Source organism: Armigeres subalbatus, chromosome 1 (genome assembly GCF_024139115.2).
Source record: "Armigeres subalbatus isolate Guangzhou_Male chromosome 1, GZ_Asu_2, whole genome shotgun sequence".
In the NCBI taxonomy this organism is placed as follows: domain Eukaryota; kingdom Metazoa; phylum Arthropoda; class Insecta; order Diptera; family Culicidae; genus Armigeres; species Armigeres subalbatus.
In genome coordinates, this window is record NC_085139.1 from 28,856,770 (window position 1) to 28,882,932 (window position 26,163).

The 26,163-nt window shown below is 42.8% G+C and overlaps 1 protein-coding gene across 3 annotated transcripts in view; it reads left to right on the plus strand.

The window, feature by feature from the left end:
• Positions 1–26,163, plus strand: part of LOC134223246 (transcription factor cwo) — a 138,455-nt gene that overhangs the window by 87,994 nt on the left and 24,298 nt on the right. Inside the window, exons 1-2 of one of the 3 annotated variants that reach the window (XM_062702400.1) lie at positions 17,812–18,065; positions 18,326–18,446. Coding sequence is in view for 1 of the 3 variants with exons in the window: in XM_062702392.1 (XP_062558376.1) it covers positions 18,326–18,446 (121 nt within the window). In the remaining 2 variants the exon portion in view is untranslated. Of the gene's footprint in view, positions 1–17,811; positions 18,066–18,325; positions 18,447–26,163 lie in introns of those variants that run through there. The other 2 variants (XM_062702405.1, XM_062702392.1) reach the window with 2 other exon arrangements.

The window sequence follows — 26,163 nt, forward strand, 5'->3', positions numbered from 1 at the left end:
GATGTACAATGACTAAGGAAGTGCTTGTGTCGAGCAATATTCATTCAAATGCAGACATGCACTTTTTTTTGTTGGGGCGTAGAAGCACTGCATTCAGAAGTTCCTTCAAAAATTGTCGAATGGACCATTAGGGGCAAGCCAGAGTAAACGCGACGTGCGATGCGACGCGACGCGACAGTGCAATTTGACAGCCTGTTGATAATGATTGTTATTCTTTTACGTGAGTCGCGTCGCGTCGCATCGCTCGTCGCGTTTACTCTGGCTTGCCCCTTAGAATAGCTTCTTCCTATTCTTCTTATTGTCATTACATCCCCCACTGGCATATTGCCGTATTGCAGCAACACTCCATCTTCATCTTCGAGGTTTCTAAGCCAAGATACCATTTTGTATTCGTATATCATGAGGCTAGCACGACGATACGAGAAAATGTCCTACCCGAAAATTTCCTAGACTGCGACCGGAATTAGAACCCAGCCACCTTCAACATGATTTTAACGACTTGTTAAGTTGATAGCGTATGGCTATTGCCTCTCAGTGTAGCGCTCGGCTTTGTCCCGCACTCTCAAAGGACATTATGTGAAGGATAGACGTCAGGTTCCCACCGGGAAGGCAGTGGATATTTTTGCATGTTTCATAAATATTCTATCTATCTCAATGAAAAAATGCAACATTCCTCAATGGATTTCGACGGGACTGTTCCAGGGATTCCGACGGGAATCTCCAGAGATTTCGACGGGAGTCCTCCAAGCATACCGAAGGGAACCTCCAGGGATTCTGAAGGCAATCAACCCGGGATTCTGACTGGTATGTTCACGGGAATCCAAAGGGAATGTTCCAGGGATTTCAAATCCTCCCGGGATGTCGACGGAAATCCGTCGATTGTTTCAGGGATTCCAACAGGAATATTTCAGGGATTCCGACGGAAATGTTCAAAGGATTCGGATGGGAATGTTCCAGAAAATCCTACGGAAATGCTTCAAGGATTCCAATGAGAATCTTCTAGAGATTCTGAATAGAATTCTCCAATAGTTCTGACGGGAATATTTCGTCAGAAATGTTCCATGAATTCCAACGTGATTGTTCCTTGGGTTTAGTAGGCAATGTTCCAGGAATGTAGAAGCAAATCGTCGAAGGATTCCTAAGCAATCTTTCGAGTGTTCCCGAAGCAAATCGTCGAGGGACTCTGAATTAATCTTCCAGGGATTCCGTAAAGAATCCTCCAGAGACTCCGAAAGGAATCCTCCACGGGTCTTGAAGCAAATCGTTGAGGGATTTCAAAGCAAATCGAGGAATTCTGAAGTAAATCGTCGAGGGAGTCAGAGCTAAATCTTTGATGGATTCCGGAGCAAACCGTCGATGTATTCCAAAGCGAATCGTCGAATGATTCCGAAGCAATTTGTCGAGGGATTCCGAGACAAAACGTGAAGAGACTCCGAATCAAATATTCAAGGGATTCCGAAGCAAATCGTCGAAGTATTCTAAAACAAATCTTCAAGGAATTCCGAATTAAATCTTCGAATGATTCCGAAACCAATCTTCGAACGACTTTGGAGGAATTCCGGAGAAAAGCAACGAGAGAGCAAAGCAAATCCTCCATGGATTTTTAGGGGTGTCCCCACAGATTTCCAAGGGTATCCATCAACGATACCGAAAAGCATCCAGTGTGAATTCTTCTGGATTCCAGTTGGAATATTTTGATGATTCTGAAAGGAATTCTTTAGAGATTAAAATGAGAATTCATCACAGATTCTGATAGGAATTCCTCTTTGATTCTGAATTGTGGAGATTATCAAGCTGCTAGGCAAGCGGAAGTCTGCTTGAAAACTGTCACTCCAGTCCGTGATGGTTGACCACATGTCTTTGACTACTGGTGAAGTACCACGATTGCTTTGATTGTTATTTTTGTGGCTCTCCATTGTTGCTCATATTAAGCATACTTTGATGCTGTCAAATCAATTGGATATTCCCTTTTAATAATTAAAACGAAGTGCAATTTCACTGCCACACAAGAATCTTTCTCAGAAATAAGAAACAAGCTCATTTGTCTTCCACTCATTTCATTATGATAGGGTGAATATGGGAGATAACTCTTTTGCCTTCAGCCATCAGTAACTCATTATGCTATATGCTTAAAATAATATCACTGCTAACTAACTGTTCAAATCCTAAGGGGGGGCTAATTTTTTTTCTAGAGATGGCTAAGACCCCCCTAGCCCCCCTCCCCCTTTTTTACGCCAATGACAAAAACTCTTGGGAATTTATTTAAAATTTCTACGCAAAGGTCATTTATATTTCCGTTGGTAGCACAGTGCCTGTTATAAATTCACATGGAAATTCTTCGGAATTCCCACGAGAAATTCTTCTCTACCCTTACGAGAATTTTTCAAAGATGTGCTAAATGTTCAATTTTTTTTATTCCTCTGCAATTCTTCGGAAATTTCACAGGAAATTGTCCAGAATTTCTTCCGTTGGTTATTATCTACATTTAAATTATCTACATTTCATTGGAAATTCCCAAAAATTTACATTCCGTTATTGGAATAATTTCTGAAAACACTACCCACAGAAATTTCATTAAAAAAAAAGCAGTAATCCTGTGAGAAATTTGCGTTAGGTAAGTAGGTACTCGGCTTCAGGAACCGACATCAGTTGGACTATCTATCATAGACAACGGACGGCATTGTTTGTTTACCACCGTAGACATTTCAATGTCATTTCCATTGCGCAGCCGCACGGACGGTCACGTGCGCGACGCGTTTATTTCTCCGCTTCACCACTGCTGATGACCAACAGCTATGCGAAAATAACCGCAACTCACTCCCACGGTATCGAACGCGCGCGCGTTTTCAACGGCGCAAACAAGTTTCTTTTTCCTTCTCCTCGTTATTAGTTTGCGCCTAGGAAGTGTTTTGCTAAATATATTATCCGAAACAGAAGCTGGCAGCATTGTGACACCTTTTTTTCTCGCTTTGCGTATGGTGAGTATGAGAAAAAAAAAATAGAAAATGGCAATAACACAAAAAAGCGGTACTTGCGCGTGCACACGAAGCGATTATAAACTATGACAGGGGTGCGTAAATTGCGAGTGGCGAATCACTTGTGCAACAACATTGATAAGCAAATATTGTTGATTTGTACATTGCGATAAATATTTGGGCATCAGTATCTCCACTGTATCAATCAGTCATTGTTTTGCTTTAGAAAAAAATAAATTGTCGCCCGGAACGCGTATTTCGCCACCCTACTTGGGCATCACTAAGCTATGAGTAATTCTTCGCAGGTTCGGTGCGAGACCGGGTACCGACCGGTCGGTCCGTTGTACCGTAACAAAGACCTTCTGAAGTTTATTGACGGGGTTGGTACGGCATGGGACGAGTATGCGATGTGCGAAGCAGGGTGCCAAAGCGAAATAGTTGAGCAAAACCACCATCGCTGATCGCGATTTCGTGACAACAACAAGCGGAAAATATTCAAACCAGAACCATGGTTTGCGGCTCAGGTGCCTACGAGGTGGTACTTGGGAACGTATTTTCCGAGGTGGGGCTGCGAGAGCGCGCAAACGCGCGGTCAGCTTCAACTTGTATGCAGCGAGCTGTGTGACTGGTTTTCAGAAAAAGGTTGATGACGGCGGCTAAGTGCTTTGCTTGCGCGAACTCGGTTGCTTTCCGGAATGTTGTTGCCTCTGCCTGGTCGTCTCGACTCTCGAGTCGAAAGCAGGCGTTATCGTAGAACGCAAAGAACGGTTCACTCTAGGTCAACCGGCTCATCTATCAACGGCCTGACGACACTGCGGAGCAGTCAACCGAACCGGGATCGAAGTTGGCCTCGGAGGGTCGTTCGTTGATTTGCACAAACGGCGGTTGTCATGACTATCTCGTAGGTACATGTGTCACTCACAGTTTGAATGAATCATGTTATTGAACTCAACATACACAAATTCAGGGGTTTGTTGTTATGATATCTCAATTATAGGCCGTTTTTAATATGTAATTTGAAGTTAAAGATCAGATATGAATATTGAATATAGAAATTGATTCTTTAGTCATTTTTTTGGAGAATGGATTTCATGATGTTTTAGATATATGATTAACTTTGAAGATTAGAAGAGCAATTGAATTGATTATAAGAGTGTTTTTTCAAGTTCGTTTATTTGGTAGACTCGGGCGGGCATAACACTTTACAGAGTCACGGTTCTTTTATGTACAATCAATATTGAGAAATATAATGTCAAGGTTGGATTTGGGGAAATGCTTTAAAAACCGGATTTGATTGAAATTGGCTACCAAATTTGAAGAATGAATCTAGAGATTGATTTCAGATACTAAATTTGGAGATTAAAGTTGACTAAGCTGAGGATATGATTTGTAGATTGTAAATGGATATTGAACTGCGTTATGTATGGGAGATCGTAACTCGAAATAAAAAATAAAATAAATCAGATCGATGCATTGCTGCAATGTAATGTAATGAAACAAACGCTAATTGAGCGTTAAAAAAAAAACAAACAAAAAACTCAAAGGTGCAGCCCAATCGGGTTGTACGCAAAGGTGACGTTGAACTACGTAGCTGTATGAAATGTACACTGTACAGGTTTTCGACTATTCTTTGCGATGAGACCAAACCAAGCGTTTTTCAATGTGCCTATGTTGTTTATCATATGCTCCTGAGATTGAGTGAGCATTACGAAAACTGGTGATGTATATAATTTTTGGACCAACATTTGAAAAGGAAGATAAAAATAAAATTTTCAAATAATCGAGGATGAACAACACGTTCACGATGAAAGCGTTCACATATTCAAATTATCAATTGATAAGAACTCGTTAGAGAGTAAGAATCGTTCGATAATTGTATCTCGATTCGAAGCATTGGTAAATGCTACTTTTGAACTTATTTTCCCAAAACCCAATGCCAAACATTCGAACTTCATTGTTGACATTAAATTGGTATTACATTTAATAACATTTGGTTTAAAATTTGATAAGCACAACACTGGCTGATAGTGTACAGCTGCAACCTTCGCCGATGCAAACTGGAACAGAGACTAAGCACCCGTCACTAAGTCTGTCTAAGCCCCTGGTGGCTGTCAACGGCGTTTGGTGGTCATTCTATGCAGGAAGTCGGAGTAGACGCGACAAAGAAGTTTGACAGTTTATTGATAATAATTATTATTCCTTCACGTGAGTTGCGTCGGACTTAGCGTTTACTCCGGCAGACACCTACGAATCAGCAAAAACGAGCCAAAGAAAGTTTACCAGAACGCATTCACTGCAGCAGCGAAGAAGATTCTGGTCCGTGACTGACCGTGACGTTAGGCATAACGTTCATCATGCCTAACATACTTATGCCTGACGTATTTATTCCTAACGTACTTATGCCTAACGGGGTATATCCGAAGATATCCGAGCTCCTCTATTGGCATCAATAGACGTAAGCAAGAAGCTGGCGTCAAACGACCCAAGCTTTCGAGAGAAAACGCATGTTTAAGTTAGCAGAAACGAACTGCACCAGCTAAAAGCCCTGCAATGGCGGACATAAGAAGCTTTCAGTTAATAACTAAAGAAATGCTAATAGACTGCTAATAGAATAGTTGAAAAGCAGGCCAAGTTCCAGTTGGAATGTGGTGCTATGGAAGAAGAAGTTTGCGATGCACTTACGAGATTGACTGATTCACCGAAACCGAGTGCTAAACTGTTAGCAAGTTTTTAATAGTAAACATTATCATATATAGATATTATAACACACTAGAGTCAGTTTTTACGCGGAGAAAATGGGCCGCGTAAATTAAAACAACGTAAAAGAACGCGTAAATCCCAAAATATGTCTGAATGAACCGCGAAAATCCAGAAATTCGAATGAAAAAAATCGCATAAAAAGCGATGCCTGTAAAAATAACCGCGTAAAAAACGACTTCAGTGTACATCGGGTATGAAGCGTTGACTCATCCTTGATCGAATGGTCGAAGAAAATCGAAAATCCATGGAGAAACGGCTGAGATATTAACGATCAAAGTCTATCATATTTTCGTGACGTTTTTCAATTTTTTGCAATCGTAAAGTGTACCAAAAGATATTTTAGTTACTAGATAAAGATTGTCGCTTCGGTTCCCTTTGTTCTGCTGTCCGAAACATGTGTGGTACATACCTGTCAAATCGTATGGATTTTCCTTCTTTGACATTTAGCTCCCCTATCCTCGCCAGCAAAAGATGTTCCGGACAGTGACGACAGCGACAATATTTATCTAGTAACTAAAATATCTTTTAGTGTACCCCAATATTGAAAAGACAGACGTAGTTCTACGTCAAAACATCAAACTCATCTAAAAATTTAGTAAATTATTTTCGGATAGCTGCTGTTCAATGTCCAGAGCATTGTCTGCAATCTGCAATGTCTGTAATGATTGATTTTTGGTTGACATCCCATTGGCCAGGTCACAAATACTTCCAATAAAAGTAAAACTGATATGAATTATTGTGAATCAAATTAATTCATGTGGTGGATTTTTTAGTAATGCCTGCTTACATCATTTTGTTCGATTTGCCTTATTAGGTAGATCCCGTTGCGCATCTCCATTTGCATCGACATGACCGTTTCGGATCGAGATATGGCACTTCTACATATCGTGTAGTGTTGCCGCTGGTATCAACTCCCATCTGATTGTCAGGTTGCTAGCAGAGGCACGTGATCCTGCTTTATATACGGGGAACAGCGCTCGAGTGAGTGATAATCTAAATAATTTCAAACTCACCCGCCGCCGTTGCGTTGTGTGTCCGACTGATATGTGCCTTCGTGCTATAAAAAGGGGGATTTTTAATAGATGCACTCTTCAAGGCTATTGTGGCGTGCAAACATCTCTAGAATGATTTTGACCGGTAAATGACGGCGATAAATATATCAGTTCAGGCCACCGATCGGACAACTCCAGGAGCGGAATATTGAAATTGTATTTTTATTTATTCCACAATTATTCCTCGACTGAATTAAAAAAAGAATCGTATGTCGTTCTCGGCCGAGGTGCATCCCGTGTCCGTCCGATGCAGCACCGCCGCCGCCAGTAAGCGAGCGCGGAGGAGGACGATTCTCGCTTGCTTCGCTATCGGAGACCGCGCTGGGGACGGGGGGCAATTGAATTAATTTGCAATCAGTCACGAGGCTGCCGGACTGGTAACAACAGGGCAGTGTACAGCTGGAACCCATACGTGGCGGCAGAACGTGCGTCATCCACGGGAATGGTCCGTACTTAGAGGTATAGGAGAGGTTGCGAATCACGGCACCTAGCATCATCGGTAAAAGCGATTTCAAGGTTTCTCTAATGAATCACGTTAACGATCGGTTAACGTGATGGAATTTAGATTCGACGGGAAATGATAAAATAAAATTCAAATAATTGTGGAGACGTCAGAAAGTTAATGCAATTCCGAAGTGGAAAAGTTTGGCTTACCAATTTGATCCATTTGATCTAGCTTCTCATGAGCGGCATAGAACTCGATTCATCGACTTAACATGTATGTAGTCAGTAGTGTATCAAAAAATCTAATTATGCTTTTATGTATAGGCGATATTAAAAATGAGGAAGAATTGCTTATTTAGAATTCATAGATCATCATGGCCCTTCTGGATTCGTAGCAAATGGTTTTAATTGGGTGTGAAGATTTCAGTATTAGGAAAAACAAATCTCCAAATTTATTCATGATGCATTTTTTATCTACCATAGAGAAAAAAACTTGCGACATTTTATCCGTATGAACTTCGATAGGTAAAGGTTTTGGAATATCTGGGCGAATGTCCGAAGGTTTCTACAAAAGATTTGATGGCCACTGGTGATGAAGAATCTGGAAGAGTGCTCGGTATGCTCTGGCTAACAGAAACGCATATGCTTAGCTTTTCTACGACGTTTAGGACAGACATAGCAGAACTCATACGATCGAAAACCAGACCAACTAAAAGACAGCTACTGAAGACCATGATGAGCTTGTTCGACCCACTTGGACTCCTTGCGTCGTTCTAAGTTCACGGCAAAATTATTATGCAACAGCTATGGCGTGCCGAAACGAAGTGGGATAAATACACAGATGATCGGATAGAGCAACACTGGCAGAAATGGATCGAGTTGATCAACCGTATAAGTGAAATACAAATACCTCGCTGCTATTTCCAGGCAGCTAGCAATGGATAATACGGAACACTCCAAACACATTTGTTCGTCGACGCCAGCGATCTTATACTTCAGGATCATCAATATGAAAGGCAACCCGCGATGTTCTCTCGTGACAGTAAAAACAGTTGATTCAAAAGTTTAAGATTGCTAATGTCGTTACTGTTCGCGTGACTAACATGTAGGTTACTTCGACCTGGCAGCCAAAGTACCGGTACTACAAGTGTCAAACCGATGTTGGTGATGAAACAAAACATGCACTACAAGATGATGTATAAATTATGGCCAATTGAAGCTCGTTGAAGCATAATTTGGCAAAATAATTTAATTGACTACAGCGCCACTAGCGTTCTAGTACTTATGCTTCTATTGTAAAAACCAAGGTAGCTCCACTGAAATATGATCTATTCCGCGCTTGGAGCTGATGGCGGACGTTTTGGGAGCTCGCTTGCTACTGTTCGTGGAAGAAAATCACACAATATCAAATAAACAACGGTTCTGTTGGTCTGATTCCAACACTGTTTTGGCCTGGCTTCGTTCCGAACATGGCCGTTAGGGCCCCACACACGCTCCGACGTGTTGTACAACTTTGACTGCGCCTAGAAGAAATTTAGTTCGGTCGGAGTAAAGTCGGACCGTCTGTGGGCTAGTTGTACGACTGTCGGACGGACGGTTTCAAAGTTGTAAATTTGGTCGGATGAAATCAAAACAGTTTGATTTTGCTCCGATTTGTGATGGGCGGAGTCAAATGTTGTACAACTAAGTTGCATTGTGTGTGGTGATGTTGTACAACATTGTTGCTTTCAAATCTTCTGGTAGAATACCCAGGAGCAGAAAGTGATTTTTGCGATAATACAGAACATAAGATAATATGCGATAATAATAATAATAATCACCGCCGCCGCCGCCGATGATTTTCTTGCGCCGCCGCCACCAGTGATTTTCTTACGCCGCTGCCGTATAAAAATTTGACCACGCCGCTTGGCCACTAGGCCCCTTGTTATACAGTGTATGCTCGGTCAAACCTATTTTGTTCTCAAACTGCCTGGCAATTTAATTATTTAAAAAAATGTCCCACATTTTTATTCGGGAATTTATGGAAATGCTCCTATAATGCCAATAGATATTCCTTCATGAATTTCAGAATCAGACGTTTTATGAAAAATTCCATATGAACTTCATTTGAAAATACTTCCACTATCTGGAACTATCTGGAGACTTTTTTTGGGATTTTCGGCGGGAAATTCTGTGATTGAGTAGGTAATGTTTATTAAGTTGGAAAAGTAATTTAAAAAGAGTTTTAGGGGATTTTCTTAATGAACTCCAGAGAGAACTTTTATAGAACTTCTCAGAGGCATTGATTGCGGAATTACTGATAGGATTTCCGAGGGAGCATATCTTGAAAAAATCGGGGAAGTTTTCGGAAGAAGTCACGCTTGAAATGTTGAAGCAACTTTTAGTGGAATTCATTGACTGATTCTCAGAAAATATTCTACAGAAATTTTAAAGAATTTACTATGGAAAATCCGCAGATTGAAAGTGAAAAAACTTTCGAAAGAATTTCACGAGGAATACATTGAGGGCTTTCAAAAGGAACTCAAGGAGGATCTTCCGGAAGAATTCCAAGAGGAATACATGGAGGAACTCCTAGAGGAACTTCCGGAGAAATCTATTGAGGAACTTCCGATGAAATTCCTAGAGGAATTCCAGAAGGAACACCCAGAGGAATTCCAGGAAGCACTTTTTTGCAATTCCTTAAGGAACTTCCGCAGAAAGAGTAAGCGGATCGGCCGGTCGTCAAAATTTGGTTTTGCTTTGTGCGGAAGGCAAAACGATCGGCCGGTCGCCGTAATTTTGTTCTGCTTTGCGCGGGTGAGTAAATGAATCAGAAAGTGAAAGTTTGTTTCTTGTCCGGTCGTGTTTCTCCAGTAAGCGGATCGGCCGGTCGTCGAAATTTTGTTTTGCTTTGTGCGGAAGGCAAAACGATCAGCCGGTCGCCGTACTTTTGCTCTGCTTTGCGCGGGTGAGTGAAAAAATCAGAAAGTGAAAGTTTCAGACTGCGAGAGTATTATTTCCCATCCCATAGGTCGCATCACTTACCGAAGTGAATCCAGATAAATTATTGCAAATTATTTGCAACTAAAACGATATTCTATCCCAAGACAATCGTGGAGATGCAGAGGTATACTCGGTCTATAATAGCAACGAGAGTCGGACTAACAATCCTTCCCTTCCTATATAACCGTAAGGACGTGGCCGGCGCCGTTATTGACTTTAGATATTTGAGCTCCCGAAACGTGTACATTGAGAATGGGTAGCTAATCTCAAGCCCCATTTGTCGTAATCTCTGTACAATTTCGCAAGTTCTAATCAATCACGGAGTAGCAACTACGAATTGTGCGGTCATAATGCTCATGCTCATGCTCATTCCTTAAGGAACTTCCGCAGAAATTCCTGGAGGGGCTACAGGAGGAATTCCTGTAGGAACTTCCGTAGACATTCTTTGAGGAACTTCCGGAGGAAATCCATGGAAAAATTCCAGAGCAACCAGAATTTCTGGAGCAACTTCCGAGGGAATTCCGGGAGGAACTACGGAGAAATTTACAAGGGAATTCCTGGATGAACTTCCGAAGACATTGCGGAAAAATTCCTGGAGGAACTTCTGAAGGAATTCCTGGAGAAACTTCAGGAGGATTTCTTGGAAGGAATTTCTGGAGGAACTCCGGGAGGAATTTCCGGAGGAGTTCCTGGAGGAACTTCCGGAGGAATTGCTGGAGAAGCTTGCGAAGGAATTCCAGATGGAACTTCTGGAGGAAATCCAGGAGAAACTACAAGAGGAATTCCTGGAGGAATTTCGGAATTCCAGAGGGAACTTCTGGAGAAACCCGTGAGGGAACTTCCGGAGGAATTAATGAAGAACTTCAGGAAGACTTCCTGTAGGAATTTCCAGAGTTGTTTTCGTAGGAATTTCTGGAGGAACTCCGGGAGAAATATCCGAGCTTCCGGAGCAATTGCTGGAGAAGCTTCCTGAGGAATTCCAGGAGGAACCTTCTGAGAAGTTCCTGAAGGAACTTCTGGAGGATTTCCTGGAGGAATTTCCGGAGAATTTTCCGGAAGAACTCCGGAAGGAATTTTCGGAGGAACTCTGGGAGGAACATCTGGAGGAACTTCCGGTTGAATTCCGGGTGGAACTTCCGGAGGAATTACGGGAAGAACTTTCGGAGGAATTCTGGGAGAAACTTGAACTTGGAACTTTGGAGGAATTCTGGGAGAAACTTCAGTTAGAATTCCGGGAGAAACTTCCCCAGGAATTCCAGGAAGAACTTTCGGTTGAATTCCGGGTGGAGATTCCGGAGCAATTCTTGGAGGAACTTCCGGTGGAATTCCGGGAACAACTCCCTGGAGGAATTCCGGCAAGAACTTACGGAGAAATTCCGGCAAAAACTTTCGGAAGAATTCTGGGAGAAACTTGAACTTCGTACTTCGGTAGACTCCCGGGAGGCACTTCCAGAAGAATTCCGGGAAAAACTTCCTGAGGAATTACAGGAAGAACTTATGGAGGAATTCAGGGAGGAGCTTCCAGAGGAATTGCGGATACAATTTCCGGAGGAATTGCGGATACAATTTCCGTAGGAATTGCGGATACAATTTCCGGAGGAATTCCAGGAGGAATTTTGGAGGAACTTGAACTTGGAACAATCCAATTATATTTTCTGGAGAAACTTCTGGAGGAATTCCGGGAGGAGTTTCCGGAGGAATTCAGGGAGGAAGTTCCGGATAAATTCTGGGAGGAATTCAGGGAAAGCTTCCGGAGGAATTCCGCGAAGAGCTTTCGGAAGGAACTTCCGGAGAAATTCCTGTAGGAACTTTCGGACAAATTCTAGAAGGAACTGCTGAAGGAATTCCAGAATAAACTTTCGGAGGAATTCCAGAAAGAACTTACGGAGAAATTCCGGGAGGAGCATCCGGAGGAATTCCTGTATGGATTGTGAAAAACCGATTCCAATACAATTCAAATCCACTTCATAATCAAATACAAATCCAACTCTAAACAGATTTCAATCGCATTCCAATCCATCATCACTAAAAAATCAATAACATACCATTCACGTTCCAATAAAATTCAATTCAATCTACAGACAATCTAAATTTAATCCCATTCCAAATCAATTCCAATCTAATTGTACTCCAATCCAATTCCATTCCAATTCCATTCCAATTCAATTCATCCAATTCAGTATTGGTGAAAAAGCACCGAACAAATCAGCATATATAGAAAGAAAATGACTAAATATTACTTTTGTTGGAGTTTTGGTTGTAGCAACTGTTCGTCAGACGGTTGTACAAACTAAATTGGTCGCACAAACTTGGGGGTAGAGTCAAAGTTGTACAACATGTCAGAGCGTGTGTGGAGCCCCTAAGGGGCGGCTCTGTCCCACTGTGGGGATGTAATGCCAATCAGAAGAAGAAGAAGAAGATTGGACATTATACGACACATGGTTCGTCCCATATTCAATTTTTTGAACCGTGGACGCTTCGACACCTGCTGGCGAATTGAAGACAGCCATCTACCCAGCTCCCCATTTGTCCATTTCTGTTGCCAGCCGTTCAAAGTTTCTTAATGAACTAATGTGAAAAATTCATCGAAGGTGATTTTCCGATCATAAATATCACCTTCCGCCCACCTTAGCGCCCACCTAAGCCAAGAAGTCCGTTTTTTCATTACCCGGGATCGAGAAATGAGAAGGGACTCAAGCCTTGGTGATTGTGAATGACCGTTCTGATAAAACACTTTCAAAGTGAAGATGAAGAAGTGGTCAGGAGGTAGGAATGCGATTCGCTCGAGTGCCTCGTATATAGCTGCTAGTTCAGCAGTATACACGGAGCTAGGCTCTTTAAGCTTAAAGTAGGCGCTATGAAAAACGTTGAAAATACCGAAACCAGTGAAGTCACCCATTTTTGCGTGCCCGTATTTGCTAGCAAATAATGGAGGTATGTCCTCCGCACGAAGGAAGTCTGGTATTCCATGAACCTCCTGCTTCATGGACAGATCAAAAGTAAAAGCGGAACTGTAAGAGTCTAAGTAGTTAGCACGATTGGTGTCAACCGAAGATGGGCTTACCTCCAGCGTCATATACCAGTGGAAAATACTCATGAATCGAGATTCGGGGTTTTGTTCGAGCAGTTTCTCGAAGTTGTAAATGACGAATGGATTAAGAACCTCACAGCGGATGAGGAACCAGAGCGATAATTCCGTGAAACGATCTTTCAGAGGCAGTACTCCCGCAAGTACTTCCAGGCTCATCGTAAGAGTCGAATTCATACAACCTAACGCTATACGGAGACAGCTGTACTGAATCCGATGTAAAACCACAAAAGTTGAACGTTTTTGAGTATTTCCACCCGCTTTTTTGTCTTTTTTAGCCCTAGCCTAGATCGTTTCTACCTTCTTCTTCTTCTTCTTCTTCTCCTTCTTCTTCTTCTTCTTCTTCTTCTTCCTCTTCTTCTTCTTCTGTTTCTTCTTCTTATTGGCATTACATCCCCACACTGGGACAGAGCCGCCTCGCAGCTTAGTGTTCATTAAGAACTTCCACAGTTATTAACTGCGAGGTTTCTAAGCCAAGTTACCATTTTTGCATTCGTATATCATGAGGCTAATACGATGATACTTTCATACCCAGGGAACTCGAGACAATTTCCAATCCGAAAATTGTCTAAACCTGAACCGAAAATCGAACCCAGCCACCCTCAGCATGGTCTTGCTTTGTAGCCGCGCGTCTTACCGCACGGCTAAGGAGGGCCCACATCGTCTCTACCATCCGCTTTGAATTTAACCGTGTTGGAATGGGGCTTACTTTGAGGCCGTTTTCTAGGCTTTTTCGAGGGTCGCTGTCTTTGTTTTATTCTTTTCCTCGTTGAGCCATTGAACACAAAGGGAAACCCATTTCCAACCTCGGATTCAGAGGGGGAAGGGTCGTTTGGCCGAAACCCATTCGGTCGAAAGCCATTTGGCCGAATGCCACTAGGCCGGACAAACCATTAGGCCGAAACCCATCTGGCCGAAAGTCATTTGATTGGTTGAATAGGACATTTGGCCGAATAAGACATTTGGCGGAATAGGACATTTGGCAGAATAGATCATTTGAAAAGTGAAATATGAGGAGTGAGAAGTGAGACGTTTTACTACTCACTTTTTACAGCGAGAAGTGAGAAATGAGGAGTAGAGATAAGTGAGACGTCTTACTACTCACTTCGCGCTTCTCACTTTTTACAGCGAGAAGTGAGTAATGAGAAGTTAGAAAATAGACGCCTCACTTCTCACTCCTCATTTCTCACTTCTCACAAAGTGAGTAGTGCGAAGTGGGTAGTGAGATGTCTCACTACCCAGTCAACACAAAATCGTATATGATGCAACATAAGATGCTAAAGTGGAGGCAATATACGTACATGTTGTATGGGGAAGTACCTATATCGCCTCCACTTTAGCATCTTATACGGCATCATTTACGATCTTGTGTTGACTGGGTACTCACTTCGCGCTTCTCACTTTTTACAGTGTGAAGTGAGGAATTAGGAGTGAGAATGGAGACGTCTCACGACTCACTCCTAATTTCTCACTCTTCACTATGAAAAATGAGAAGTATGTAGTGAGACGTCTCACTTCTCAATTTTCACAGTGAGAAGTGAGATCTATTCGGTCAAATGACTTATTCGGCCAAACGTCTAATTCGGCCAAATTACCCTTTCAGCCAAATGACCCTTTCAGCCAAATGACCCTTTCAGCCAAATGGTCCTTTCGGCCAAATGACCCTTTCGGTCTAATGGTCTGTTCATCCAAATAGTATATTCGGCCAACCAACTTTCGGCCTAGTGGTATTCAGCCAAATGGTATAAGGCCAAACGGCCCTTCCCCTCGGTGTAACTTCACCAAGAACGCCGTTGAAGAGACCACTTCTGGTGGATTCGCCGGTGTATGTAGGTCGGTCAAGCTTCAAGAGCATGTGGAGGGCCTTCGTTGCAATAAACACATTTCGGCGCCGTCTTGCACGCGCCATCCACATGCTTCTCTCTGCACAATCTTCCGTTGTCTATCACCAATAGTGAATGAGTTCGTGGGAAGTAATCAAGCCTGCTTCGTTGACGGCGGCTCGACAACGGACCAGATCTTGACTGTACGGCAAATCCTTCAAAAATGTCGTGAATACCAGGTCCCAACGCACCATCTGCTAATCGATTTTAAGGCGGCATACGACAGTATAGACCGTGTAGAGCTATGAAAAATTATGGACGAGAACAGCTTCTCTGGGAAGCTTACGAGACTAATCAACGCTACGATAGATGGTGTGCAAAATTGAGTGAAGGTTTCGGGCGAACACTCCAGTTCGTTCGAATCGCGTCGTGGACTAAGGCAAGGTGATGAACTTTCCGCTAGAAGGTATCATGTGGAAAGCCGGGTGTAACAGCCAGGGTATGATTTTCAAAAGATCCAATCAATTTATTTGTTTCGCGGATGACATGGACATTGTCGGCCGAACATTTGCAAAAGTGGCAGAACTGTACAACGTGAAGCAACAAAAGTTGGACTGGTGGCGAATGCGTCGAAGATAAAGTACATACTATATATATATATATATCGTTAATTTGTTGATATTTTTCGGTTTCACCGAAAAATATCAACAAATTAACGATATAAATATTCACGGTGACCCAAACCCTACCAAGTAAAGTACATGCTAGTGGGAGGAACAGAGCCTATCCTAGATCCTATTTTTAAAGTCTACACATATGTTCCATTTATTTTATTACATCATACGTCGAGCTCAACGATTACAAAGCTTGTATACAAATACTTTTTCATTATAGAGTATTGAGAATTGCAAACAAAACTCACCTTTATGTCAGATACTTTGGGAAAAGAATCAAGTTATGTTCAAAAGTTTATTAAAAATCCTAAACGTTTACTAAAATTTGTATCGTATGAGTAAACGCTCAATAACTCATCTGCATCACAAGTTATCGTAAGTTTGATGTTAAGTTTGCTGCTGCCCAAATTCGGACAAATCACACATTTTCGATATGCTTCAATTTATCCGTTGCCAACGTAGATCCTTCCGCTCACGTGTAGCGCTAACTGGTTTGTATTATGCCAACCAAATTAACACCAACGAAAATTCAAAATGTAGGTTCCGAACTGACGTGATGAAGACGACCAGCCAGACAACGCGTGACCACTCGAATCAGTATTAATTTATTTTAACATTCAAAATTATTGTAAAAGAATAATAGCCCAGTTCTAAGATATTTCGTACGGTACCAATACCACTATTCGTCAGGAATTTGCTCTTCTACGTTTGTTCCTAAATTAATAAAAACATTTTTTATATATTTTCAACGAAAACCTTCTTGTTTTCGCGCGAAATTATCGAACGTTAATCATCGGCAAAATGGCTATTTTTAGGGTGCGAAACTGAATAAGTTTATGTGCGAATTGATCGTTCTCGCTACACACCGTAAGCACATACCACCAGTAGATGACCGTTTGTAAACATTTATTCCGCCGCCGGATCAGACATGTGACCCAAACCGATCCGGGTCCCCGAGTCAGTTAGTTAGTCTAGTCAGCAGCCGCGTTCGCTCGCGCAGCACAGCACTGGCGAAACTTATTAGCGAAAGCGCTCTGTTTACGATTTGAATCCAAAATTTGTTTACCGTTTCCGAATTCGGCTGGAAAACGTTGCCGTCGGTCGATCGGAGTCACGTGGCATATTGAATGGTTTCGCTTACCGATGGACTTTGAAAATGATTTCAATGGGGGTCATGGCTGACCGGATTCTGTTGATACCCACCCACCGAGCCGATCGCAGAAACGCTGATCAATGATATTTGAGCATCAAGAAGGTCACAGTTGGCGAGCGTGAACATACACACACCCCCACATTGGAGATGCAATCGGGTCGAAGCAGAACTGAATCAACCGAACGCGCAATAGATGAGGAAACGTGCAAGCAATGCAATAAACAAAACAATGCACCCAAAGGGCCGCAGAGCGGATGACGACGTTGCACCACCAATCAAAACAGCACGTCTTATCTCGCCCGAAGCCGCACCGAAGCCATTCACGTGGCAGCCGTAACTTACATTCTGTCTGTAGTAAACATGATGTGCGATGTGGCAAGAACATAATCTCGCCATCATTTTGCCTCGATGCAAATACCTACGATTTGCAACTGTTCAAACTGGCAGCGCATCGGATTCTGCAACGGTTGTTGACCCCAATCTAACAGACTGCCGCGAGAAGAACGCGGCAAGCCTCCCCCAGCAGCTCATTGTTGCCATGGCCTCTATGGGAGTTTCCGCCCACACCGAGCACAGCAGCGGAACGCCCGATGGGGTGGCTCCATCTCATTACGCTCAGGGGAGTCGATCGCATCCCACCGCCGCGCCGCGCCGCTGCACCATGTCAGCGCGGTTTCAGCTCATTGAAGAATCAACGCTCGGGTGCAGCTGCCCGGGGTGCTATTCTATACTGCAGGGGTGGAGTGAGTTGGAGATTGTTCTGTTTGTTTGCGCGCGTGATGCGGCATCCACTCGGGTCTAATCGCAGCGCAAAGCAATCGGTTGATGGTTGTTGCCCCGGGTTTGCCGCCATGGCAACTCAACAATACAGCGCAAATAGCTGCTACTCCGCTTGCGAAATAAAATAACGAGCAAATTTATTGACATTTCTCATCTATTTTTGCTGGTTTATGTTTAGTTTGGTTATGCCAGATTTCCGGTTGAACAAATTTAGAGCAAATGCCCCGCCGCCGGAAGGACTCAATGACTGTAAATAATTTGAACAGTGCTGTCTGCAAGGACCTGTTTCAATTCTACACGTTCATTTGTATCGGTGTTTTATCATATATAATAAGTATGATTAATTATCGTACTATAATAAGTTGTATTATCATATATAATAAGAATAAAAGTAAACTTTTTCAGTGCATCATACATCCTTTTAGTGAGCATTTTGCTTTTTAAAACAAGCACTACAAAAGACAACGGAGATTGAAATCATTGGATAATTAGTCAATTATATGATTAACATGAAATCTATGACAACACTACTATGACAACACTACTATAATCTAATCAAGCATCTGTGTTATCTGCTCTCGCTTTTTCTTGCAGTGAAGCATCCGTGCCCGGATATCCGTATTGCAACGAACAGCTAAACTTCTCCACAACCAACACCACATACAGCGAAGATGATGCCGACTTTGCCCCAGGACGACGGGGAAAAACGTCTAGGGTGAGTGTTGCTGGCGCATTTTGTTTTTAATAATTTGTACGATTCCGAAAATCTAGTTTAAATTAATTATTGAGGAACTTCAATAAATAGACATAAGAAGTCATTCGTCAAATGGCGCAGCAATACGTCTTTTCACTTTACGGGTCACGTTATTGTTACATGTCACAAGCATTCCAAGGTAAACAAATTCTTCAACAACTTCAAACACATCCCCATCAAGCACTACCTCAGCAATACCAATAGGTCTACCTTTATCTCTATCCGCAACCATGTACCATGTACAACCACGGGTCTTCCGATGACAATCGACCGCCAGCTAAGGGTTTTGTACTTAGCTGGTAGTGCAGCCTGGGCACTGATGTCCTTCTGACATCAGCTAGAGTGAGTGGGTGCGACCAAGGGGACCATCGTCCCTAACCCCTAATTCCAAGGCGTTAAGCGACCCGTGCCGAGGGGATGTATGGCCAGGGGGGTGAAATAATGAACTAGGCCTTTAACGGAGCCTGTGGGGTACCTGGGCACCCTCCACAGTAATTGTCCCTTACCGCGTCATGCTGGGCTCTGGCGTGGTGGACCTCTTTTTCCGAGCAACTCGTGGGACCAAAATGGAAAACCAAGACAATTCTTCAATTAGTGATAGTAGTGTAGGCGATAACCCCTCCGCAAGAGGTGGGTTGTTCAGGTCTCCGCCTAGGAGGCTAGAAGCAATAGTCGGCAGCTCGGTGCGCAGCGCCAGCGTGGGTCACTTAACCATCTCCCAGGCTACGCCGGTAGAGGTTATAGACGGCCCATGGCTTGTGAAGGCGATGAACCGCAAACGCGATGGGCGTTCGGCCTTCGAGGTGGCGACGGAACAGCTGGACGCCATCATCGACTTTGCGTCATCGAAGCAAAGAAGCTTGCAGAAACTTCGAAAGTCGATGCTGGACGCCAAGCTGGAGAGGGCGGTCGGGACGGCCAAGAGTATACCCGTGAAATCCGTGGAGTCGAGGTCTACCCAGACTGAGGCCCAAGAATTCGCGGACTCGGGCAAGGTCGAATCGACCGAGGGCGTGCCAGCGAAGACGGTGGTACCAAAGTGTACCCAGACTGAGGCTCAAGTATTTGCGGGTACGTCGGGGTGACTACTCCAACGGAGCAGACACAAAAATGGTGGTAAGATCGAACGGGGACTGGAATGAATTTCCATAACATGTGCACTTTACAATCCAATCATATTCAGAAATAGGTGGTTGAAATTCAAAAGATTCCCAAAAACTTATTAGGGTATCCAGGATCCATAATACATATGAAAGTTCAAAATAACTCGAAACATTTCGGGGTCATAAATGCTCCTTAAAATCCTTCTAGAAGCTTCCCTGGGAACTTCTTAATTCCTCCGGGAAGTTATCCACAAATACCTTTTGAAAATCGTTCAAAAATTCTTCTCATGTAATCGCAATTCCTTTTTATCTAGAAACCCCTCACTAAATTTTTTTTTTAGGGAATTCATGAGGAAATTCCTTGAAGATTTTTTACTTCTTTCTAAGTTTTACTTCTAGACATTTGTTCGGCCATTCTTCCAGCAAAATCTGCGGCATTTCTTCTGGAATGTATTCTAGAGTTCCTTCAAGAATACATACGGAATTTCTTCCCGAAATTCCACCAGAAGTTTCTTCAAAAATTTATGACAGAAATTTTCCGATTTCGCTCCATAATTTCACTTGTAAATCTATAAGAAATTCCTTCGGAAATTCTTCAAGAAACTTCTTCAGGCATTTCTCCAGGGGCTCTTCCTTTAATTCCTCCGGGATAAAACCGCCATAAACTTAATAGCGAAATCCTCTAGGAGTTCATTCTAGAATTCTTTTCGCAATTACTTCAGAATATCCTTCAAAAATTCCTCTACAAATTTCTTTGAGAATTTCTCCAGGAGTTCGTCCAAGTATCTCCTCGGAAATTCTTCCAGGTATTTTTCCGGGAATTCCTTCAGGTACTTCTCCTGGAATTCCCTCAGGAAATACACCGGAGGAATTTCTTCAGAACAAACGTCCGGGTATGCATCCAGTAATTTCATCAGCAATTCATCTGGGAATACTTTCAGGATTTCATCTGGTAGTTTCGGCATTAATTCCTCCTGGTGTTTTATCCGGGAATTACTTCTGATATTTCTCCGGAAATTCCTTCAGGAACTTCTCCAAGAATTATTTCTGGAGTTCCTTGTGGGAATTCCTCCGGAAGTGCCTGTGGAAGTACCTCCGGGAGCTCCTCCAGGAGTTTTACCAAGAGTTCCTCCGGGAATCCCTCCAGGAACTTCACAGGGAATTCCTGGATTCGAGGTGAGCCAGCCTTGAACTGGAAACTTCCCAAATAAAGATAATAATAATATTTGAGGTTATGGCTTTCAGTCTTCTTATGCTCAAAAACGACTTAGTTCCCCAAGCAGCACGCACAACATCTTTCAAATAGGTGTTTGTTCCTAATAAATTGCATGGAAGACACTGGCAATACATCGAGTCACATTAAAGCCACTTCCCAGTTTCAGAAAAACACAATGTCTCATTTCCGTTTAAGTGGCGTCGCAATATTCTATCCATCTGACTTCTTGGGTGGTTTGAAGTTCGATGTGTTTCATATCAGAAACAAAACAGATAAGTTGCAGAATTAATAACACTTCGGTTCATTGCTGTTACGACAATGTTTATGATATGTTGCAAAACACTTTGAGCTCAGCTGAGCAGTATTTTATTTTTGACAGTCCCCTGCATGTTCCGTATAAGGTACAATGAAGTTACAAATGACTTTGTTGTTTATGTAGTGCACTTGTAGCAGAATCTCCAAATAGAATTGTTGGTGTGATGTTTATAGTAGAAGGTTGCAAATCTCAAGGCCCATGGTTCGATTCACGGTTGGTTTTTGTGTTTTTATTTTCATTGTAGCAGCAAGATGCTGCATATAGGCTCCACCTCTTGCGCTTTTTGTGTCACAGAGGAGTTCCAAATACGATGCGTTGTGCATAAGTCAGACCTTTAGTAAGTCACACCACAGTTGTTGTTACTCACTGAGAAACAAAAGGTGTTGCTTGGGTAACTTAGCGACTTAGAATTCCTCTGATAGTTTCTACGGGAATTCCTCCGGATGTTCCTCCGGAAACTATCGGAAGAACTTCAGGGGAAATTTCCATTTAAATTTCTGAAGAAAGCCTCCTGGCAGAGCTACTGGTGGAATTCCCGAAGGAGCTCTCGGAGGAATTCTCGTAGGAACTTCCTGAGGAATTTCTGAAGAAACTCCCGGGAGAATTTTCAAAGGAACCCCCGGAGGAAATGCCAGTGAAACTATCAGAAAAATCCTCGGATAAAATCGTGGAAAATTATTCTTATAGACAAATCTCGTCTAGCTGAAACCTTTGTAGGGGTATATAGCTGGACCATCGTCATCGTTAGATGACATCCCGGAGAATTCCCTGAGGAACTCCCAGAGAAATTCTCGGAGGAGCTTCTGGGTGAATTTCTATATAAATAACTGAAGAAAACTAAATGAATTCCAGAAAGAAAGCCTGAATGAATTCCCAGAGGAAATTCTGGAGAATTTCCGGGAAGAATTTTCAGAGGAACCCCCGTAGGAACTGCCGATAGAACTACTGGAATAATTCTCGGAGGAAATCCTGAAGGAACTCTTGGAGGAATTGCCGGTGGAACTCCTGGAAGAATTCCCGAAGGAGTTTTTGGAGAAACTCCTGGAGGATCTCCCAGTGGAAATCTTGATGTTTTCACCGGAATTCTTTCAGGATTACTTTGGGAATTAATCTAGGAATTCCTCCGAAAATTTCATTTTCGGTATAATTTCTGTATAAATCTCGCTTAACTTTTCAAAAGGACCTAAGTAACATTTTTTTCATGAATTAATTTGAATAGCGCAATCAACCCAACAACATTAAAGCTATTGATTGCGCTATTCAAAATAATTCATGAAAAAAATGTTACTTAGGTCCTTTTGAAAAGTTAAGCGAGAAATGTTCGGTGGAATTCCCGGAGAAATTCTTTGAAATTTTCACAAGAAATTATTTGAAACTTTCAGGGAAAATTTTATGGAATTTACACAAGAAATTCGAAGATTTTTTGCGAAATTCTCAGGAATGTTTACTGGCAGTTCTGCGGAATTTCCACGGAATATTCTTAGGAACTTCACGGTGCAATTTTTCAGAAATTTTTATGAGAAACAGCACGAAGAATTATCGGAAGAATTCCCTGCAGAACTTATAAAGGAGCTCGTGGAAGATTTCTTGGAGTAAATAATGGTGAAATTTTTGGATTAATTCCCGGCGAAATTAATAGTGAAATTCCTGAAGACATTGCCGAAGAAGTTGCTGGACGCATTCTTAAATAATTCTTGATAGAACTTCGGATAGAATGACTGGAGCAATTGTCGAAGGAATTCCTGGAGGAAGCTTGCATATTGTTTTTTTCTGCCTATTTGATAATGATTATTATTTCAGAGCGGATTTGTTTAGAAATTCAAATATCATAATTGTTGTTAGATAAACGCACAACGCGAAAGTTACATTGTAGACATGAATGCGTTTATTAGCGTTGCGTTCTAGTACAAAACGCTGACTTCAACGCGCAGCGCAACGTGCTATTGTGATCCAGCCTTTACTGTTGGTTGTGGATTTCGTTTCAAAGTTTTTGGAACTTAGAAGGAAATAGTGCCAAGCACTAATATTCATGTGTTTTCATAAAACCACTATAAAACTACGAATTAGAAGACCCAAAAAGTTGCCCCCCTGCTCGAAATCCTGGCTACGCCCATAGTTACTACCCCGAACAAGGGTAGTGGGGCTGGGAAGCTGAACCCCGGCCCACCCAAAATCCCAGGTACCTCCAAAACCGGGCGAGGACCCAGGAAAGGTGGTAAGGGGTTACGGCAGGCTGAGAGCTCTCAGCCGCACCAGACCAGGGAAATAGAGGGCGATGACGCCTCCTGGACCCTGGTTAAGAACAAGAGGAAACCGAAGACGTCAAGGGTCGAAAAGAAGGCCCAGGCGAATGGGGGTAGCAAGAAGTCTAGGGTAGGCGCCAATCGCTCCAGGGGCGATGCCCTAGTCATCAAAACGGACGAGGCTAAGTACTCGGACGTCTTGAAGGCGATGAGGAGTGACGTCAAGCTCGGTGAACTCGGCGCCGACGTACGTCGAATAAGACGTACCCGGATGGGCGAGATGATCCTCGAGCTGAAGCGGGGCGTCTCGCAAAAGGGCGCCGCCTACAAGAAGTTGGCGGAGGAAGTCCTAGGCGAGACGGTCAAGGTGAGGGCACTCACGACGGAGGTGAATCTAAGAGTTAAAGACCTGGACGAGATCACTGATGTCGAAGAGCTCGTCACGGCACTGCGGCGACAATGTGAAGTGGATACGCCCACCGCAGCCGTTCGGCTACGGAAAGGTCCGGCAGGGACACAAGGTAGCATTGGTTCGGCTATCTGCAGCGGACGCCTCCAAGGTAGTCAAGTTAGGGAGCCTCCAAGGTAGTCAAGTAGGGAGTTCGGAGGATCTGTAAAGATGAAGTTGGCTGGAACGCCGTTTTATCGGCTATCGCCCAAATCGTCTCGGAGCTACACAGAAGGTGGCGCGTGGAGTCAATGATGGCTAGCTCAGGCGCAAATAAGAGGTGGTCCAAGGGATCGGAGTCGGCTTCATGGGTCATACCACCGGTGGTCATGCTCTGTGGTCGAACTCGATCCTTTTATCGAACAAGTGGCCGCGCGAAGAACAACATGGTATCGTCACTTTTGCGGCGTCGGTCAACCGGGCGGGTTTTGAGCCCGATGACGGAAAGGGGTCCTTGTCAAGGCTGAGTCAGGCGTAGGCACCGCGTCGGCAAGTCCCTCTGTGTGAATAGACCCTATCGCAGAGAGGTCAATTTGGGGTGCATGCGGCATCATCATTCTTGATACCAGTCGTGCAGAGGGAAGCAGGCGCGAAGTCGACCCTTCCCACCTTCCGAGGACATAGGGCGTGGTAAGGCCACCTGGAAAGCCGGCAATGCGCTGGCACGATACCATGGTGTTCTTCTAAAAAAGCGAGTCACGATGTTCGGTGCTGCAAGGAATGGCAGCTAACCTCGAGGGTGCGTTGTGCACTGGCCCCCCTTTGAAGCATTACTTTCTGGTTGTACCGAAGGGACTATGGGCTTGGCGGCAATGGAAACGGTTTAGCGGGTCGGGGATGTAGTCCTGCCTCCCTCGTTTGCTGTTGGAGGTGGTCTCTAACCCCGCACTTCCTGGATAACCCAGGATGTCTGTTGAGCAGATTCCCCCTCCATTGCTTAGGAAGAAAAAAAACACACAGACATCACCTCAATTCGTCGAGCTGCCGTTCGATTGGTATATAACACTATGGTTCTCCGAGCATTGTATCAAAAGTTCGGTTTTGGAGTGATCTTATAGCCTTTACACATACTTAATATATGCGAAAGGCAAAAAACTAGTACTGCCTAATATTTATTTGATGATATTTTTGTGCAGTTAGTAATCAGACCTATCAGACAGTTGGGCAGTTCAAATTTAAAAAATGTTCGAAAATTTCAGCTCCCATGTGTCTATTAGCATCATTTTGATAATATAGGAGTCCTAGCAAAATTTCAGGCAATTCGGTGGCCATTTAGGGGTGGCGCGAAGTCAATTTATGTTTATATGGAAATTTGTATGGGAAAAACTTAAAATTTATTCAAATCCCCCTACAACTCTTAAATCGTGATGAATTCAAATAAACATCCCCAACCTATTTTTGGAATCTATTTGAGCTCAACAAGTGGGTAACTCATTAATTTTGATTTATATTTCCACTGTTACGTGGAGGCTAGTTACACCATTTTAGCCATTTATCACATATTCACACTGTCAATAGAACCGTTCAATCCACTCATAACTAATGTGTTATCCAGAGGTCTCATTTATATAGATTCCAAAAAGGGTGGTTGGGGATGTTTATTTAAATTAATTACGATTTGACAGTTGTAGGAAGACTTGAATAAATTTTAAGCTTTTCCCATACAAATTTCCATATAAACATAAATTGACTTCGCGCCACCCCTAAATGGCCACCGAATTGCCTGAAATTTTGCCAGGACTACTATATTATCAAAATGATGCTAATAGACATATGGGAGTTGGAATTTTCGAACATTTTTGAAATTTGAACTGCCCTAATCAGACAGTAATGTATATAAAATAATTAATGTATATAAAATAATTATTAGATGACATCCCAGACAACCAGAATGCATGCATAATAGAATTGTTTTTCTGTTATGCGATGCCTATGCGCACAAGGCACAAATTTCATCGCTTACCAGTCGCGAAAACACTTTTTACGTACAAAAGTGGAGGCGATATATGTGTATTTCTTATCCGACGTTGCACAGAAGTGTAATTTTTATGCGAGTTTGTTCGTTGTGTATTGCGATGTAGTTTGTGAAAACAAACTCTGTTTGACAGATAATCCGATTTGATGTGAGTTTGATTGCAGGAATATGCTATGTCAACAAATGAAGCTGGAATAAACTCGTAAAATAGCCTACTGTGCGGGAAAAATTATAAATAAACTGATGAGCTTTGCACAACAATGCAATGAAACAATGAACAACAATGAAATTTGGATCGGTAAACGATTTTGATCGTGCATTCTTATGCGATGTATGGCTGTCTGGTATATGGATTTACCACAAATCATTGGTAGGAA